General features: G+C 56.5%; 2 protein-coding genes across 2 annotated transcripts; one reads left to right on the plus strand and one right to left on the minus strand.

Annotated features, from left to right (window-relative positions):
• Positions 1-983: 983 nt before the first annotated feature.
• Positions 984-9,713, plus strand: NCLIV_045460 (Mitochondrial presequence protease (Precursor), related; the record flags this gene model as incomplete). The annotated part of the gene is made up of 13 exons (XM_003884095.1): positions 984-2,317; positions 2,475-2,599; positions 3,173-3,436; positions 3,947-4,167; positions 4,551-4,645; positions 4,906-5,128; positions 5,492-5,557; positions 5,786-5,963; positions 6,282-6,436; positions 6,903-7,154; positions 7,660-7,986; positions 8,723-9,127; positions 9,423-9,713. 13 exons carry the CDS (start codon positions 984-986, stop codon positions 9,711-9,713), a joined length of 3,936 nt encoding a protein of 1,311 aa, XP_003884144.1.
• A 1,921-nt stretch (positions 9,714-11,634) lies between these two features.
• Positions 11,635-17,740, minus strand: NCLIV_045470 (conserved hypothetical protein; the record flags this gene model as incomplete). The annotated part of the gene is made up of 6 exons (XM_003884096.1): positions 11,635-14,909; positions 15,219-15,346; positions 15,885-16,213; positions 16,334-16,492; positions 16,836-17,027; positions 17,288-17,740. 6 exons carry the CDS (start codon positions 17,738-17,740, stop codon positions 11,635-11,637), a joined length of 4,536 nt encoding a protein of 1,511 aa, XP_003884145.1.
• Positions 17,741-18,053: the final 313 nt, after the last annotated feature.

An 18,053-nucleotide genomic window follows, 5' to 3' on the forward strand; every position in this document is an offset into this window, starting at 1 on the left:
GATTTCGTCGTTTCCCCAATGGAAGAAGCTTTTTCTCTGCCAGCCTCCCGATCTCCTTTGCCCTCTTCACCACTTAAACAAGGTTGACTGTCAGCGGACCCGACGAAATGTGACAGAAAGGTTGCCACTCGACGGCGGCAGCGTTAAGGCACTGGAGCGTTTCCCTGTAGACAGCTTTCGTGTTGGAGAGAGCTCAGCAGCGCCGATTCTTTCTTTCAAGAGAAATCCTCCTCAACCCTGTGTTTTCTCTTCCGGCTTTCCGCCGCCACCCTCGAAAGAGAGTGTATGGCTCCACCGTGGAGTGTCAGGTAAGTCTCCCTCCCTCATTTTGCGCGGCTTTTCTGCGTGTCGACGCCCATGGTAACTTTTTCCTGCGCGGTCTCGACTGAATCGTTGACAGACACATCTTTTTCTCCCGACTGGGGTCATCAGACTCCGTGGTTTTCGAGTTCACTTGGTTCCTGCAGCGCTGAGAACCCGCGTGCGGACTTTTCATCCTGCATCCGCGTTTACAAACGCGACGGCGTTCTTGACCGCACCGCGCGTCGAAAACAGAGTCCGAGAGACGATTTTTATCCTTGAAGCCAGTTTTCCGTCGAGGACGGGAGCTCGGATGCTGAACTGCGGCGGAGTTCTCGCGGCGCCTCAGGGAACTCTGGCGTTCAGAGAGACACTCTGGTTTTTTTTCAGCGTGACTAGGCTGGTTTCGAGTCTGTTTCCAAGGACGTGGGGCGTCGGGTTCCCGTGTTTCGTGGGATCTTTTGTTTTCGGAGTGAAGACGCTGTGCGCGTGGGAAGCTTAGGCCTTTCCGCCCTCCGGCGCCGCGCCGTGCCTCTCCGTAGGTGTCCCCGGCAAGCTACCGGCCACCACGCCGTTTCCTCCGGTTTTCGCTGTACTGGCTTTCCCTTTGCTTCCCTTTCCCGTTTCCTTCCCCGTCTTCCAGGTTTCAGGCTGCCGTCGCGTGCGTTCTCCTTCTCGTCACCATGGCGACGCCTCTCGGCCTTCTGGGCTCCGCGTCGTCGGCTCCTCCCAGCTCGCCGGGGTCTTCGTTTCTGCGTTGTCGAGAGGCGCCAGCTGCGCTCGCGAGGCCCCAGAGCGCGCCTGACTCCTGGGCATGCAGTCGCCGTCCTGTGGGCGTCGCGTCTCTCCTTTCTTCGCCGTTTCGCGCGGCAGCGGCTCTGACCATGGCGGCAGCCGTGGCAAGTCAAGCGCCCTCGCTGACTGCGCTCCTCTCCTCCATGTGCACCCAGTTTGCTCCAGCTCCTGTCGCGCCTCTTGCCTTCTCGCATCCCTTCCCCGCTGCTTGCCTGCCGAGTACGAGCAAACCTGGCGCGTCCCATCCTCTCTCTCACGGCGTGCCGACGACCTTTCTAGCCTCACCCACCTGCGCGGCGTCGCCGCTGTCGCTGTCGTCCATCCTCCAGCAGCCTGCTGGCCGCGGGGGGCCTTTGGCGTCGCCCTCGGCGTGGCAGGGGCGTCTCTTCTCGGTGATGCCGGCGGCCACTCTCGCGTTGGCGGACCAGGCAGAGAAACCCGAGTCTTTGCGGCACTCCGCGGACGCCTCGCCTTCGCATCCGGCCTTCGACATCACCTCGCAAGAGGCGGTTCCAGAGCTGCATCTGACAGCGACGGAGTACGTCCACAAGAAGACAGGCGCGCGCGTGATGAGCCTTACCGTGCCTGAGAACGAGACAGAAAAGGTGTTTTGCATCTGCCTGCGCACGCCCGTGGCGGACTCCACGGGAGTGCCTCACATTCTCGAACACAGCGTTCTGAGCGGCAGCAACAAGTACCCGCTCAAAGAGCCCTTTGCAGAACTGCTCAAAGGCAGCATGTACTCGTACTTGAACGCGTCGACGTACCCAGACCGCACCTGCTACCCTGTCGCTTCCGTGAACGACAAGGACTTCTACAACCTCGCCGACGTGTACTTTGACGCTGTGTTCCAACCTCGAGCGATTCGCGACGAGACCGTCCTGCTGCAGGAGGGCTGGCGGCTCGAAGTCACATCGGAGGACGCGAAGGCCGAGGGCGACGCCGTGCGACTTCGCGGCGACGGAGAGCTCGACGAGAGCCGGAAGAGAAAGCGGAAACTGGCGTTCCAAGGCGTCGTTCTGAACGAAATGCGCGGCGTGTACTCCTCCCCAGAGGCTCTGCTCTGGAAGGCCCAGATGGAGACGCTCTTCCCGGACATCCCGTCGTACGCCCACGACAGCGGAGGCGATCCGCAAGACATCAAAACGCTCACCTTTGACGCTTTTAAGGAGTTCTACAACCGATTCTACCACCCTTCCAACGCAAAAATCTTCTTCTGGGGGTACGTGCAAAACGAATGCTGGATAGGAGAGTGGACGAAACAGAATTCACGCGGGGATTTGGGGGATTTCTGTGGAAAAGCGGCGGGTGTCGTCGCTGCCGCGCGTGCGGCGACTCGCCATTTCTCTCTTGCTCCCATTGGGTTGTCTCTCCTTCAGGTCAGACGATGTCATGCGGCGCCTTGACTTCGTGGACAAAAACCTGGAAGCTCTGGAAGTCCCGAAGACCTGTAACCGGGCGATTGAAGCATCTTCAGTTGTCCCTAGTCAGCCGCTGCTTCCGGGTACGCGCTCCGAAGCGACGAATCGCGTTCGCCAACACACAGATATAGGTCCACCTGCACGTCTCCCTCCAAAAACATATGCCCCTATAACTATATATTCATGTTTACGCTTGCATGATTCGCGTAGATGTCGAATCGAGGGTGAACCCCTACAGCTAGAGAATCAACACGTGGGCCGCAAGCGGTGGGTGAACGACGCGGTGTGGCCCAGAAGCGATATGAGACAGTCAAAGGCCTCTAAGGAAACTGTGAACTGGCCGGAATCCGCATTTAGGGGACTATTCTATCCATCCACATCTATTTATCTGTCTGCAGCTATTTATCGACATCTATCTATCTATATCCATATATATATATATATATATATATCCATATATATATATATATCCATATATATATATTTATTTATTTATATGCATTTATGTATATTTGGCGCGGTGTCTCTGTATGCTGTCCCCGGAGCAGCATCCATCGATATGCATCGATCTGTTTCGTTTGCGACTGCGGATGAGTGGAGGCCCTTTGGTGAAGTCTCCGTTCTGTGAGCGTCGGCGTCTCGGCTCTCTTGTTCAGCGCCCACACGAGTCACGCGGGTTTTTCCCGCGCCGAAGGAGCAACTGGAAGATCTCGTGACGGTGAACTTGGTTCTCGATCCCATGGGTTTTCCGGTTCCCACGCCGTTTCAGCGCCTGAGCCTGACTATTCTGAGTCACCTTCTCATGGGCACGAGCGCGAGTCCCCTCTACCGCGCGCTCACCGAAAGCGGGCTCGGAAAGCAAGTCATCGGCGGCATTGAAGACGGTTTGAAGCATCTGCTCTTCTCCGCCGGGCTAAAGGGTAGGGAGCGCACCGCAGTCTCCGTTGACACGCCCTCGTGTGGACAGAGACTTGTGTCCCCCCATTGTGGGTCGGCCCAACTCTGCAGCCTGGTCGAGATCTTCTCTTCCGGGTGGAAACGCATGCTCACCTGGCCCTGAGGGACTGATCCTCGATGTGCCCAATATCTTCCCCTGCATTTGTGGCTCATAGATGTGTCGCGCTATCTGGTGCGCATGCCTTTGAGATGTCGAGGTAGAAGTGGACGCCCCGTGTTGCCGATTCTAGAGTTCCTCGGCTTTTCCACCGACGGTGGACGCAGGCCAGTGAGGGCGGCGAGCCTTTTGAGGCTTCTGCGGGCACTGTGCCAAATCGCGTCCACCGGACCTTTTTCGAGGGAGATCCTGGATCTCGCTCTGTCTCTCTCGCGTGGCTTTGTCAGTGCGAAGAGAGGGAGAATGGCGGCGCTCTGTGTGCGTGTGCTCTTTGTCTCTCGCTTCCGCGCACGCGCGCGCCCCGTTTCCCCTGCAGGTGTGCCACAACAGAGCGAGGGAGGCACGAGTGCCGTGGACAAAATCGAGGAAATTGTCTTAGAATGTCTCGAGAAGCACGCGCGGGAAGGCTTCACAGATGAGGCGATCGACGCCTCGATCAACAGCACGGAGTTCCGACTCCGCGAATTCAACACGGGCAGTTTTCCTAAGGGCTTGGCCGTCATTCAAGAGATGACTGCCGGGTGGACCGAAGATCGGGTGAGTTCGAAGAAAGAGAGGTTTCAAATGATCCTCAGAGACGGCAGCAGGCGGCGCGAGAGCCGTATTCACTCACGCGCGAAAAAGAAAGGATAGAGACTCAGACACAGGAGCTTTTCATTGACATATAAGAGAGGAGATCGCCTTTTAGGCTCCGACGAAAAACGACGGGAATCTGTCATGGGCCGTGTGCCTGGATGCGCGCGCGGGGGGGAGTGCTTGACCTTTCCTTCCTTCGATAGTCCACGCTCAATCTTACCATACACAGTACGTTTATGATCCCAGGCTGGGGCGAGAGGTTGCCTTCGCTTGCAGTGTCTCTCTCGCTTTTTGCTCGTGCTCTCTCACGTGTCTGCCTCGGTGTGTCTCTCCGTATGACGCAGGACCCGGTTGACGGCCTGCGCTTCGAAGGCCATTTGGAGGAACTGCGTCGCCGGCTGAAGAGCGGCGAACCGCTTTTCGAAAACCTTCTGAGGAAGTGAGTTGAGACTGAGGAGGCGCAAGAAGCTTTGGCTTCCGCCTTTGGTTCTCTCCTCTCCTTCGGAATGGCATCTCCGATGCCTCTCTTTCTTCCGTCGTCTCCCTCCGTCGCCATCTCCTCTCAACGTCTGGTTCTGCCGCCTGAGTGTTCGCCCGTCCTCCGGCCTTTGCTCGTTTCCTGCGCTCGCCACTCCTCCAGTCCCCGCCTTTGCACCGTTTGCATGCATCTTTCGTCGCTCTCGCTTCCTGTTCCCCCAGCTACCTGCGCTCGGGCCTCCTGTCTGCTCTGTGCTCTGCTGCGTCGGCCAGGCACTTCATCGGCAACACTCACCGCGCCACGATTCACCTGCGGGCGGATCCCGATGAAGAGGCGCGAAGAGAGGCGAAAGACAAAGAGGAGATCGAAGAGGTGGAAGCTTCGCTGTCGAGTGAAGAACTCGACGCCCTCGAAACGCAGACGATCGAACTGAAAGCGAAACAGGTAAGGCTCTGAGGAGGATCCGTGAGGAAGCGTGCACAGTGAATAGCCATGCACCGCATGCAGACGACAGCTGTGTACATACCCCGGCGTATTTGTACACAAATCTGTACTTGGATGCGGATGAAGTTACTCGTGCATGGAACGACGCGTTCTTGTGCCAAATGCAAAACTGTCAGAGAGCGGCTATTTGTACCGATGCCGAGAACGTATTCCATTATATATATAATTATATATATATGGATATATGGATATATATATGTGTATGTGGATATATAGGTTTACGTGTAGGATTGAGTTTGCAGTGGCTGACGGACAAGTGCATGCTGTGTGTGGTGTTTTCGTTTCCACTTTGGTTTTTCGCAGATGGCCGAAGACCCGCCAGAAGCCTTGCGGACGCTACCGACGTTGACTCTCCAGGACGTTGATGCGGTGAGCAAACAGGAGACGTAAGCGAATAGCTCTCTGTTGCCGATGAGAGACTCCCACATTGCAGAACACCCCCACGTTTCGGGAAAGTGCCTCTGTTCTTCGCTGGCCGTGTCTCTGTTTCGTCCTTTGTCGCCTCTCCCCTGATGACGTGAAAGCTCTTTTGATTTCCATGAACGGAGTTACATACTAGATTACCAGGAGCCGACTGTTTCACTGCGTGTTTCGCAGGAAGGCGAGGAGATTCCGACGACGATCGAGTCTTACCTCGACGGCCGCGCTGCCTTACTGCGCCATGCTCTCCCCACAGCCGGAATTCTTTATGTAGACTTGGCATTCCCGCTCCACACCTTGACCCTGGATGAGCTGAGATACCTCGCCCTCTTTGGTCGTCTTCTGGTCGAAGCAGGTGAGAAACAACTGCACTTTCTCAAGGTGCGCCGTCGCCAAAACTCTCCACATGTATCCACATGTATCCATATATATATATATATATATATCCCTTTAAGTATTTGTACGTATATATGTCTATTTGCATGTATCCGCGTGTTGCTCTCTGGCATTCCTCCGCCGTCACGATCTGTCTCTTTTTTTCGTGTGCGGTCTTCTTTGCTCTTTCTCTTCTCTCTGTCTTTTCGCGCGTGCCTTTCTCTCGCTCGTAGCGTAGGGTGCGTGGGATCTCTCGTGTGCGTTACAACGTTTTGGGGTTTGCGCCTTGTTTTTTCAGGCACGTCGACGAAGGACGAGGCAGCCATTGTACACCACATTGGCAGATACACGGGCGGGATCTCTTCCGTAACAGACATCCGCACGCTTCATCCGAACCCGCGGGAAATCGCTGACCCATATCAGTCGGCGGGCTATTTCATCATTAAAGGGAAGGTCAGCGGAAACTGAGCAGAGGAAACATCTTGCTAGATGCAGTTTTTGCCGCTCGCCACTTTCCGCTCCACCCGCAGAAACGCGACACCACGGAGCCCACGAGAAATACCGTCTCCCGGTGTCCCACTCTTTTGCACAGTCCTCTGCATATATAAATAGATATGTATATGCATAGATGTATGTATGCAAATCGTCAGACATTCACCGCTATATACATCTACATCTACACACGCATATATATATATATACATACATACATACATACATACATACATACAGCTGCCACATGGTAGCGTTGCAGGGAATCTCCAGGACACATAGTAGGCGTGCCTTGTGCCTGCATGCATTCGTATTTACCGAGATATGCGTGCGTTTTCCGAAGGTGAAGTGTTTTTGGTTTTGCGTGGCGATTTGCGGGACGTTCCTGAGGGCAATGGCGAGAGATGCGCGTGGTGGCTTTTTTCAGGCTCTGAAGTCGCGCATTCCCGAGTTGTTTTCGACGATTGCCGAGATCATGACCGACGCGAACCTGGGAAATGGCCGCAGAGGAAAAGAAATCCTCAAGGAGACGCTTTCATCCTTGGAAGCAGCCTTCCTCCACTCTGGACATGCGATGGCCTCGTCGAGGATCTTGGCGTCCTTGACTGTCACCGGCTACATTAGCGAACAAAGACATGGGCACGCGTATCTCGAGTTCATCAAGGACTTGAAGAAACAGGTAAGCGTTGGACAACTTCTCGCTTTTTTCGGGGCACATGTGTATGTGAGAATGCACATTCCTGTCTCTTCTTTTTTGCGTATTTTTTCGGGAAACGCCTCGGCCAGTATGCTGTCTCTGTTGGACACTCCGCTTGTCCTGGTCTGCTCGTTAGGGCCAGTGTGCGGACAGGGGAGGCGGACAGGAGAACGCGCGTAGCCCAACGATCTCAACCTTTGGAGCGTTGTTCTATATGCATATATATATATATATATACGTATAAATGTGCAGATGGAGTTATCTCTGTGGGTGTATCCACGTAGGAGGGTTTGTCATTTGTCATGTACACGACTACGTCTCTGTTTTGTTGGTGCTTCTCTTCTTCTTCGCATCGTCCCTTCTTTCCCTTCTCTCTCTCCCTTCGCAGCCGTGTGTCGCTCTGCTTCGTTTCTTCGCTTCTTCATCTTTTCTTTCGCTATATCTTCCCTCGTTCTCTCCGCTTCGAAATGTGCCGCTGGTTTCGCAGGCTGACGAGGACTGGTCTCCAATCCAGGAGAAACTCGTCACGATCCGAGAGAAGCTGCTGAAGGCGCAGCGTGAACAGTTGCTGATCAACTTGACGGGAGACGAGACGACCCTCGAGGCGGCGACTTCGCCGGCGCATGCAGGCGGGCGGGCACTGGCTGAGGCTGTCCAGGCTCTGCGCACAGGTGCTTCCTCCCATCACGCGTGTCTCGATGGCAAGCGAGGAGTTCACCCTTGCCCGTGGGGGGCGGAGCTGAAGAAGAAGCATGGCCTTCTCCAAGTCAAGGAAGAAGGCACCGTTGGCGAAGGCTTCGTTGTCCCCACGCGGGTTAGACAAAAACGAACCAGGGCGAACCCCGGAGAAGCTGCCTAGACATGTCTTTTGGACACACACTTTTCCCTCGGGTTTATCACCGAAACAGCCAAGATCCTCCAATAGAAACGTAACTCCGTGGGCATCAACAGACCTCTCACGCTTCCGGACGACACATCCGAGTGTCCTCGCCAGCGGCAGCTGCATCTGGACAGCAGACGCTGTTGCTCCTCGTCCGCTCTGTGTGGACGCCAGGGGGGACGGGGAGTGTCTCCACAGACCCCGCTGCTCCTTCCCCTCTTAAAGGACGAGCGAGACACGCGAAGAAAGCTCGAGGCAAAATTCCGGAAACACTCAGGCAAAGTCTTCCATCGCCATTCTTGACAGATTTGTCGAGACCTATATATATATATATACATATATAGACATATATATGTATATATATATAGACATATATATGCATATATATATAAATAAGATTTATATTTATATATTTATCTCCATTTTTATGGGTGGTTTCTTTGTCGAGTCGCTGGCAGCTTTTTGTCCTGTGCCTTCTATCCGGAACTTTTTCGCGAGGCATCTCTAGCTTGTGTGAGGTGGCCAGTTGTGGGGGTTTGGCGTTGCCTTTCTGCGCGTCTTCCGTCGCCCTCTCTGTCGAGGTGAAGGCTGAAAAAAGTGCGAGTTGGGGCGGTTGGTGAGGTCTTTGGGGCATCGGAGTGTTCGCCGTTTCCATGCTGTCCCTTTTCAGGTGAACTACGTCGGCCTGGGTGGGCGACTCTTCGCTCCGGGCGAGCCTTACGTCGGTGCCTCTGCTGTAGCAGTGCGTGCGCTGTCGACGGGATACATCTGGGACAACATTCGCGTGGTGGGAGGGGCGTACGGCAGCTTCTTTCGCTCGGATTTCACGGGAACTTTCCTCTTCACGTCCTACCGGGATCCACATCTCCGAGACACACTGAAGAGGTACCTGGGGGCGGGTGCTGGGCTTCACCAATTCGCCGAAAATTTGGACGAGCGTAGCCTAACGCGTGCCGTCATCGGCGTTCTTCGCGACCTCGATCAGCCGACGCCGAACGATCAGAAGGGCTACCGTGCACTCTGGCAGACCATTCAGGGCGAAACGAAGGAAGATAGGCAAAGATTTCGCAAAGAGGTGAGAATCCACACAGACACAAGCATACGCTTTGTCTCTGATGCCACGTCTACGAGTACCCCAGATGCACTTTATAGACGTGTAGGGGTTCGCTGTGTCTTCTTTCTCGCGGTTTCGCGCGTTCTCTGTAAGTCTCTTTTTCGCTGGTTTGTGTATTCCTCTTTCCTTGCGCTCCCTTCCTGCTTCTTTTGTTGTGCCTGGGCGTCTTTGGTGTCGTGTTCTGGCCGGAGGGGAAAAGCGCGCGCGCATGTGTATGTGGGGTGCGGTCTCTCTCGATTTTTCTCGGCGCGTTCAGGTGCTGCAAACGACCGCAGCCGATATTCGCGCGTTCGCTGATCGACTGGAAGCGCAGCTCGGTGGAGAGGCGCGGAGGCGCCAGTTGGAGGAGGGCTCTCTGCTGGAACGCGAGAGAGTCGCAGCCTCTTCGCTTTCCGCCGACGAGGCGCTGAAGACGCCGAGTCTCGTTTCCGTCGTCGTCGGCAGCAAAACGGCCTTCGACGAAGCTTCGAGGCAAGATCCTGCGATCGTCTACAAAATGAAACGCGTCATGGGAGACGGCGCAGCAGATCCGGAAGACTCTGCATGAGAGGCGCCTTCCCCCCGCGAGAGCCCGCGTGCAACGACCCCCTTGGGCACAAAGATACAGAGGAAATGGGAATTGCGGACCTGTCTCTGCAAGTGAACAAAGACGTTCTGTCTCTACATATATCGACTTATGTATACAGGTCTAGAGATCTATTCGGACACATGCGTGCAGACATGGATGTTGAGATATATATGCGTGTACGCATATTCGGATGTTTCTCGTGAGCAGGTGGGTGATGGATTATAAGAGGAAAATGAGGGATCGCGAGAGAAGGCAGAGCGGAGAAAGCGCGAGGTGCCGGGAGGAGTGAGAGCGTCTCTATTTGTGTCAGTCACGAGAGCGGAGAGGCAGAGAGAAAGATGGTGAGGGCGAGAGAAGACAAGGGACAAGGCATGAGGGAGAAGGAACTGCCTATTTCTACTCTCGGGCGCATGGGAAAAGTGAAGAACACCCAGCGGGGAGTTATTTACTGCGCCGGTAAGAGTGCACTGTCGAAGCGCGCGTGCGAACGGACGAACTGTCTCCGTAGTCCCCTTGATTGCTGACGAAGGACACACGGCACGAGAAGCGCGCGAACAGCTGATAAATACACGTGTGTTTATTTTTATATGTATACCGCTGTGAATATCCACGGCTCTGCAACCGTTGAGGAAGTCGCCTGTTGCGAGCGAGAGTTGTCTCCGCGTTCCAAAGTGGAAGAAGAAAAGGGGAGACGGGAGGAGAAGAGCAAATCGGAGGCGAGAGTGAGCGCGCTTGGCGCAGGCTGGCGTCGATTGCAGGGCTGAGAGGGAGAAAGAAGGGACACGAGAGATGGGAGAGAGACAAGAGAGACCGGAGAGGAGGACCGGACCAGTCGGTCTCGCCTTCACCGCCCGCTCGCGGATTGCATGTCCTCCGAAGAAGGGAAGAAGGAAGCGTCTCAGATGGGCGACACCGCCGGAGCGAGAGGCCCGCGAAAACGCGAGGCAAGGCAGGAAAGTGGAAAGTCGTGGAAAGGCTGTTCGTTTGCTCGCGGCCGGGACGGTCGTTCATCAGTGACGGATGGTGAAAATGATGGGGCCGTGTTTTATGAGCTGTTTCCGTTTTTAAGCCTGCAGTCGGAGACTGCGTGCCGCAATGACTTCGCCGAATTCAAATCTGCAAACTGAATCTCGAGACGGCCTCGAGGCATTTCCGCACAGGCGGAAAGACCCCAAAGAAAGAAGAGAACGACGGATATATAGAAGTAACGAGAGAGAATGAGAGAGTTATCAAAAGACAGAACGAGAGAGACATGGAGATACTGAGAAAGAGACTGAGATAGGAAGAGAAAGGAAAAAAAGTAGGAAAGGAAGAGAGAATCAGACAAGACAGACAGATTGGCCAATATATACATACATATACATATATATACATATATATACGTATATATATACATATATATACGTATATATATATACATACATATATATATATATATATATATATATGTAGAAGGATGGAAAGACACACAAGCTGAAGAGAGGAAACAAGAGAAGGCGCGAGACACAGTTCTTGGCTATGGAGAGTGAGAAACGACGCCGGAGACGGCACACTGGAAGTGAGAGGTGTTTGGAAAGATGGCAGACGGAAATCGGATGCCGCGGATGTGAATTGTCCGGTGTTGAGTTGAAGACGCGCGCTCGTCCCCTGCTGGCTCTCACAAGCGACAGATGCTGACAAAAAGCTCTCGTTTTACCGAAGAAGTGAGAGTGGCAAATAGGTGCCCAGTATCGAAAGCGAGGACACGCAGAGAAAGAAAGAATACAAAAAACACACAGAAAGAAGGCGATGCAGCTTTTGACATCACACCAAGATCGTATTTGTCTGTTCTCGTCTTCCCCCTCTCTTGCCCCTCTGGCCGTGGTTGTGGTATATCTGGTATATCCCTTGTCGTCTCTGTTCAAAGTTTCCCCCTTTCCTCATCTTCCCTATCGAAGCCATTTCCCTCTATTCTTGCGTCTCCCTTGCCGCTCGCGTTTTCTCGCAATGCCTCATTTTCCTTCTGCGTTTGTCGATCTCTCTTCGGCATCGCTGCTTCGTCTTTCTCCGGTTCCTCTTCTCCTCCGTCTTCTTCGTCGCCTTGGTGGCCGTCGTCTTCCTTCTCTGCGAGGCTTTTCCCTTCCTCTCTCTTCTTTCTCTTTCCTTCGACCTCTCGCCCTTCCCGAGCATTTCCCGCAGACGTCGAGGTTGAACGGTGTCGGGGAACGCGCCGCTGCGCACTCGCCTCTCTCTGGCGAAGGCCCTCTCGGCTGTCTCCTGTCCCCTTCTCTCCAGAAAACTGTCTCTTCCCACTCAGGAACCTCCCGCACGGCCCCGCCTCGCTCGTCCGCACGAGCAATGATCGTTTCTTCCTCAGGTCGCCCAGCGCGCGAGTGCACCCGCCACTGCGACACGTGGTTTCCGCACAAGAGGAAGAAGCGAGAGAAACAGAGGAAGAAGGTGACGCAGCGCCGGAAGATCGGCGGAAAGCGCCTCCGTCCGGACGGTGTCTCCGTTCCGTCTCTGCGCCTGTCTCCTGTCTCTCGGCTTCTTGTCGCTCTTCTGACTCGCGCGCGTCAGGGCCCTCAAAGGCCCCACAAGTGTCTCCGCACATGGCGCGACTGCGGACGGGGGACCAGACAGCGTTCGAACTTCCCGCGCTCGACGAAGAGTGGAGCGAGGACGAGAGAACAGAAGACGAAAGCGAAGACGACAGGAGAGAAGACAACAGCAGAGAAGAGGAAAGAAGAGACGGAGGCAGCGCCACTCTGGATCGCCTTCTCGCCTGCGGATTCGAGTCTCGACATCCCGAGGGCTGTGCCGGGTTCTCGCTCTCCGTTTCCTTACCCGTTTTGTCTTCGTCCTGCGCATCTCTCTGCCCGTTCGCTCTTCCCTGTACACCATGTTGGGGCGCTGGAGACGCACCGGGAGAATCTGCGACACTGAAGGCTTCTTCCCTCCCGGGGAGTGCTTCGCAGTTCTCTTCCACTCTGGCGACTCGTGCGCTCGCCCCCTCCGCAAAAACGGGGAAACCTTGGGTTTGGCGAGAACTGAAGCGCGCCGAAACAATCACTGAGGGGTGCGAGTGCGACGGAGGCCGAGAGTAAGAAGGAAGAGAAGAAACCGCCGAGGAAGGCAACAGTGGGGAAGGAGACACGGGAGAGGCAGGCGGTTCTGCCGAGGCCGCGTGCGGACCAGAAGATCTCTCAGAGAGAAGAGGCGCTGTCGCCTTTCGGCCAGCGGCCCCTTCCTGACTTGAGAGACACCGGGACTGGTCAGCCGACGTCGCCAGAGATCGTCTCTTCGTCTCCTCAAATGACAAAGGAGCAGAAACACCCTCCCACGGAGACAGAAGGAAGGGCGCTTCTGTTGCATAGGTGGCCCTGGAAGAAGAGGGTGTAGGCTGCGAAGACCAGCCTTCCTTTCGGGCTTCTTTCGCTGCTTCGCCTCTTCCAAGGCTTTCCTCTGACGCGGACGCAGAGCTCGTTCTGGCGACCCCGACTTGCCGCGCCTCTCGAATAAAAGCGCGGTTTTCGTTCCGCGAAAACCAAACTTCTTCGCTGCCGTCTCCTTCGCTTCCTCCTTCGTCGAACAGGTGCTGGTCCCGCTCTCGCCGTGCGCCCTCTTCCTCGCACTGTTGGAGATACACCTCCGCGGCGAAATCAAAGATCTTCTTCCCTCTCGCTGTCGCTCGCCGCGCGTGGTGCCGCGCTGATTCGTCTCCTGGCTCTCGCTCCCCCTCCGCGTTTTTCACACTGTGTCTCTCCTCTCGCCGTTCTTGGTTCTCTTCTCTCGAGCACAGACCCAGAAGAAGAGACGGAAGATTCGAGAAGGCAGAGGGTACTTCACGACAAAGAGAAGCGTGTGGACAGGAACGGCGAGGAGTCTGGCTGTAGGGAAAGGCGTCTGTGGAACGGGAAGACGGTGACAACCTTGCCTCGCGTTCGTTTCCTCTGTTTCTCAGCCGGAGACCACTGACTTCCTCGTCGGACTGTTCGCTCTCTTTCGTGTGAGAAAAAAGCGTCTTTCGGCCTTTCCCGCCTCTCCCGAAGCTCGGCGTCTCCCTCAAGGCAGCGGACGCAGGCGACAGCGGTGACCGCGTCGCAAACGGCCCCGGAGAACGAGAAGCGACAATAAGGCGTTTTTCCGCGTCGGATTGCTCCGCTGGCCCGTCGCGTTTATCGGAGTCTGTGCGATCTTCCGAACTCTCTGAATGCGAAAAGGCGCCTCTTGACGCATCTGGGTGGCGCGACGCATCTTCACTTCGCGCAGGCAGGAGACCCCCCGAGCGCGGGGCGCACGAGGAGACACGTGTCTCCGTGTCTCTTCCCTGTCGCGTTGCAGCGACAGCAGCGGTCGCAGAAGAACGGTCGCCCTGGCAAGGGAGAGCAGCCCGAGATGGGCACTGCGGAGGACAGGGAGAAGGCGACGCGCAAGAACAGAAGCACGGCGAAGGCGGCAGCCTTGCGAAGGAGAATTCGCGCGGCAACTTTCCACACCGACACGGCGGCTGCGAAGAAATGCCGGCTGCCTGCGCGTGCGTCTCCACGCGTTTCCTTTCAAAGGCTCGGCGTTCGTCCAAGTTCTCGTGGCAGTTTTCCTTGTCCCAAGAGCCAGCGAAACATCCACTGTCTCGACACGGAGAGCCAACCGAGGGTGCATCCTCCTCCGCGTAGAAACCCCGTGCCTGTTCGCCCCACCGCGGGACTGCGCCCTCTTCCGGGGACGGCGCAAACGCTTCTTTCTCCTCTGGAGACGCTTCCACACGTGCGCAACGGGTCGAAGGCTCCGGAGACGAACGCGCCGTTCGAGCAGGCGACGAAAAGAGCGACACAGACAGGAGACTCTCTGCGCACCAAGCAAAGGCGCGAGGAGAGGCGCCTCTCTGGGCTAGTTCTTCGGAGGCCTCGCCAGGTTCCGAGTCAAAGTGAGCCTCGCCTGAACGCGTCCAGAAGTTTTCTCGTTCTTCCCCTTCCGGGACAAAGGCGTAGGCGCTTCTCGGAGCAGGCTGCTGACACGACCGTGTCTCGAAGAGAACTCTCTGTCTTTCTTCGTCTTGTCGCGGTGCTTCCTCGCATGCGCTGTCTGCTTCAGACGGTCTCCTCTTGAAGCGCCAGCAGCCGTCCGGCTCGGTACCGACGCGGGACCAGGCGACAGAGCCAAAGTGCGCAGCTGGCGGCGACCGCCGCTGAGTTCCTGATGCAAAAGCGGGAAAATCCTCAAAAGACGATGTCGAGGAATTTGGAAAGAGTGGAAGGTTCTCCCGTTCTCGGCACGCTGGATGATCGCCGGTCCTCGGAGCGACCCGCGCTTTCTCCGGCCGAAGTCGAGGTGTATGTACACCGCCTGAAACCCCCGCCGCTTCGGTGCTGAAGGCGACAGAAACGGGTGTACATACAGCGGTCGACCTCCGCGAGTTCGTCTGGGAATACGCCCGTGCAGGCGATAACAAGTTGGCGTTCCTCTGCTGTTCTCTGTCCGTGACCAAGAGAACGGTTCTCTGACCGTCGGGCTCCGGCATCGAAGAACCGCCGTACTGTCGCGGAGCGATACCCCGGAGTGAATGCGCGTCGTATCGGGTGTATCGACGCCCTAGCTCTACGTCTCGCCGTGGTGGCACATGGAGACCGACGCTGCATCCGCACAGAGAAACGGAGCGAGGCAGCCACTAGACCCGAATGGAGAGAGGATGCGAAGGCGAAAGAGTGGTGAAGAGAGAAGACAGGAGGGGGAAACCGAACCCAAGAGAGAGAAATCGAGCACTGCAAAACGAGAGAGACGTTAGAGGACGGACGGAAAGAGAAGAGAGACAAAGTGTTGAGCACGGCGGAGGGCACTTCCGCTAAAGCTAGCCAATCCGAGTTTTCTTTGAAACCTGTTTTCTCCACACAAGAGACACCGAAACTGTTGAACGCGTCTTCTTCTCCTTCCTGATGCGAATCACCTTTCTGCTTTCTGTGTGCGAAACCGACTGCCCTTCGCCTATCTCGAAACAAATCAGAACGCGACGCCTCGCCACGCTCTTCCTGTCCCTCCTTTTCACCCCGTTCCTCTCTCGACCTCTCCACTAGCGATGCGTGCGCTCCTCGCTGCCCGTGAGGCGTCTCCTTCGCGGCTTGTGCCTTCGCTCTGCTGGTGCGTTGTCCGTGTTTCCGGTCCTGCGGAACCTACCCTTGGCGGTGGAGAAAGGAACTCGCGAAATCGCGCTCTCTCGTCTGCAGTCTGCGAAGTGTACTGCTGCTGAGGAAGTTCCCACGAGTCTTCTCTTCGCTTTTCTCGTCCCTTCTGCAGAGAGGCGTTGCCGCGACGGCTGCGGCTGGCACCCGCGCCTTGCCGTCCTTCCAACGCGACGCGGTTTCCGTCTGGACTTCGTGTCCTCCGCTAACTCGTTCTTCTCTCCCGTCTCCTTCCAGTCGCCCTCCATGTTCTCTTCTTCCCTGCTCGCACGCTGAGAGAAGACGTTCTTCCTGGAGGCGTTGCCGCTCCGCGGCTCGGACACACTGAAAAGCGAAAAACAGACAGAACCGCATGCTCCCCTTGGGAGCTACAAGCTTCGCGTGAGTTGGATCGTCTCCCTATCCCGCATGTAGATTTCCCATCGCTCGATGCTTCCTGCTCACCGCTTGAGTTCGGTCTCTCTCCATCTGCCTCACGAGGTCTCGGCGTCTCTGCTTGTCTTCTGCCGCCTGCCTCTCCGCTTCTCTCGCCTCCTCGAGCCTTCTCAGGGCGGCGACAGCTCGGGAGGCCTGGCGCACCTCTTGCTGGGCTTGCCTGAGTCTCTGCAAAGGCGGCCGGGAAAAAAAGAGCTTTTGAAGGAACTGGGGAGCGCCGAGAGGACGCGCGGCAGACGTGGGAGAAGACGGAGTGCAGCGGAAATGAACACCGAACTGAAACAGGCGCGAGATGACGTCTCTCCTGTTCGCAGAGGGAAACAACCCTGGCGACAGGCAACAGGAAGAGAGGAACGAGGAACCGAAACGGCAGGGGAAACGGAGCCGAGAGAAGAGGGAAACGTCTCGGAGGACAGTCCCTGCGGCGGCCTCGTAACCCACCACCAACGAACGAGAACGGAGACTGAGAAATCGGAGAGGAAACAACCGAGAACACAAACTCTGAGCTGACCTTCTCTCTCTCCAGGTGTGCCTCGAGTTCGCGAAGCTGCTCCGCCTCCAGTCTCCTTCGCTGAGCCGCAATCGCCGCCTGTCTCTCTCCTTCTCTCACCCTCTCCCGCTCCTCCCGTTCCGCTTCTTCTTCCGCCTTCGCCTTCAGCGCCGCCGCCCGCTCCTCCGCTTGCTTCCTGCGCTGTCTGTACAGCTGAAACAGAGATGTCCGTTCACAAGGCCCAGGCAAACGAAAGGCACATCAGGCAACCAAAGAGTCACACCACGGGAGCGGGCCAGCACACCAGCTCCAGTCCAAGCGTCCGCTCGCGCGCATCTCTGCATTCGCCACGCAACGCTAAAAGCGATTCTGAGCAGTGCCTAGCGCCAAAGTTGTGAAAAACGAAGAGTCTAGGCGATGTAGAAATACAGCTCGGATCGGCCAGCCAATTGCACGGGGGTCGCGGCTCTCACCTCGAGAGCCCGCTTCTCTGCAGCGACAGCGGCTGCTGTAGCTTCGCGTCGTCTTGACACACGCTTCTTGGAAACGTCGTCTTTGTCTCGTCCCTGGAAGTGCGTGAACGAAGAGGGAAGCTCGCCGACCGGCCCTCGCGTAGCCTGTCTCTGCGGTTCCCTCCATCGCCGGCGAACGGGCGCTGTCTCCGACCGGCACCGCGCGGAGGCAGGTGTCTCCTGCGGGGCGAGCCGACTCGGGCCTTCTGCACGCCCGGGGAGGCGACTACCGGAGGCGGAGCAGTTCTCGGTGGAAGCAGAAGCCGCGTTGGAGCGGGCGACAGCGCGGCGCGCGCGGCGCTGTCTTGGGGCGTCGTTCTCGGCTGAATCGCTGGAGTCAGACAGGAGTCCCCGTCCGCTGGCCGTTGGGGCGGGGACCGAGAGAAGAAACGTAAAGTCCTCAAACGGATGCATGCTGTCCTCTCGTTCGACCTTACGAGAAGTCGTGCGTGGAGGTGGGAGGAATGCGCGCAACGCGCGCCTGAGGAGAGGCGAGAGGCGAGACAGGCAGCGGCACCGCGGAACGGGCCCTATGGCGAGGGCCGCCCGCAAACGGAGAGACACAACGGAAAGGAGGGACGGAGGAATCGAACGAGAAAAACATTCGAGGCATCTTTCGACAAAGAGCCGGAAGCGCGTGTCCCCGAAAAGGTCGACGGCTTCGCAGTTAGAACACAAAACGGAAGGCACGGCCTCCCCACATGGAGACAAGATGTTCTCAAGACAA

Source organism: Neospora caninum, chromosome X (genome assembly GCF_000208865.1).
Source record: "Neospora caninum Liverpool complete genome, chromosome X".
Taxonomy (NCBI): Eukaryota; Apicomplexa; class Conoidasida; order Eucoccidiorida; family Sarcocystidae; genus Neospora; species Neospora caninum.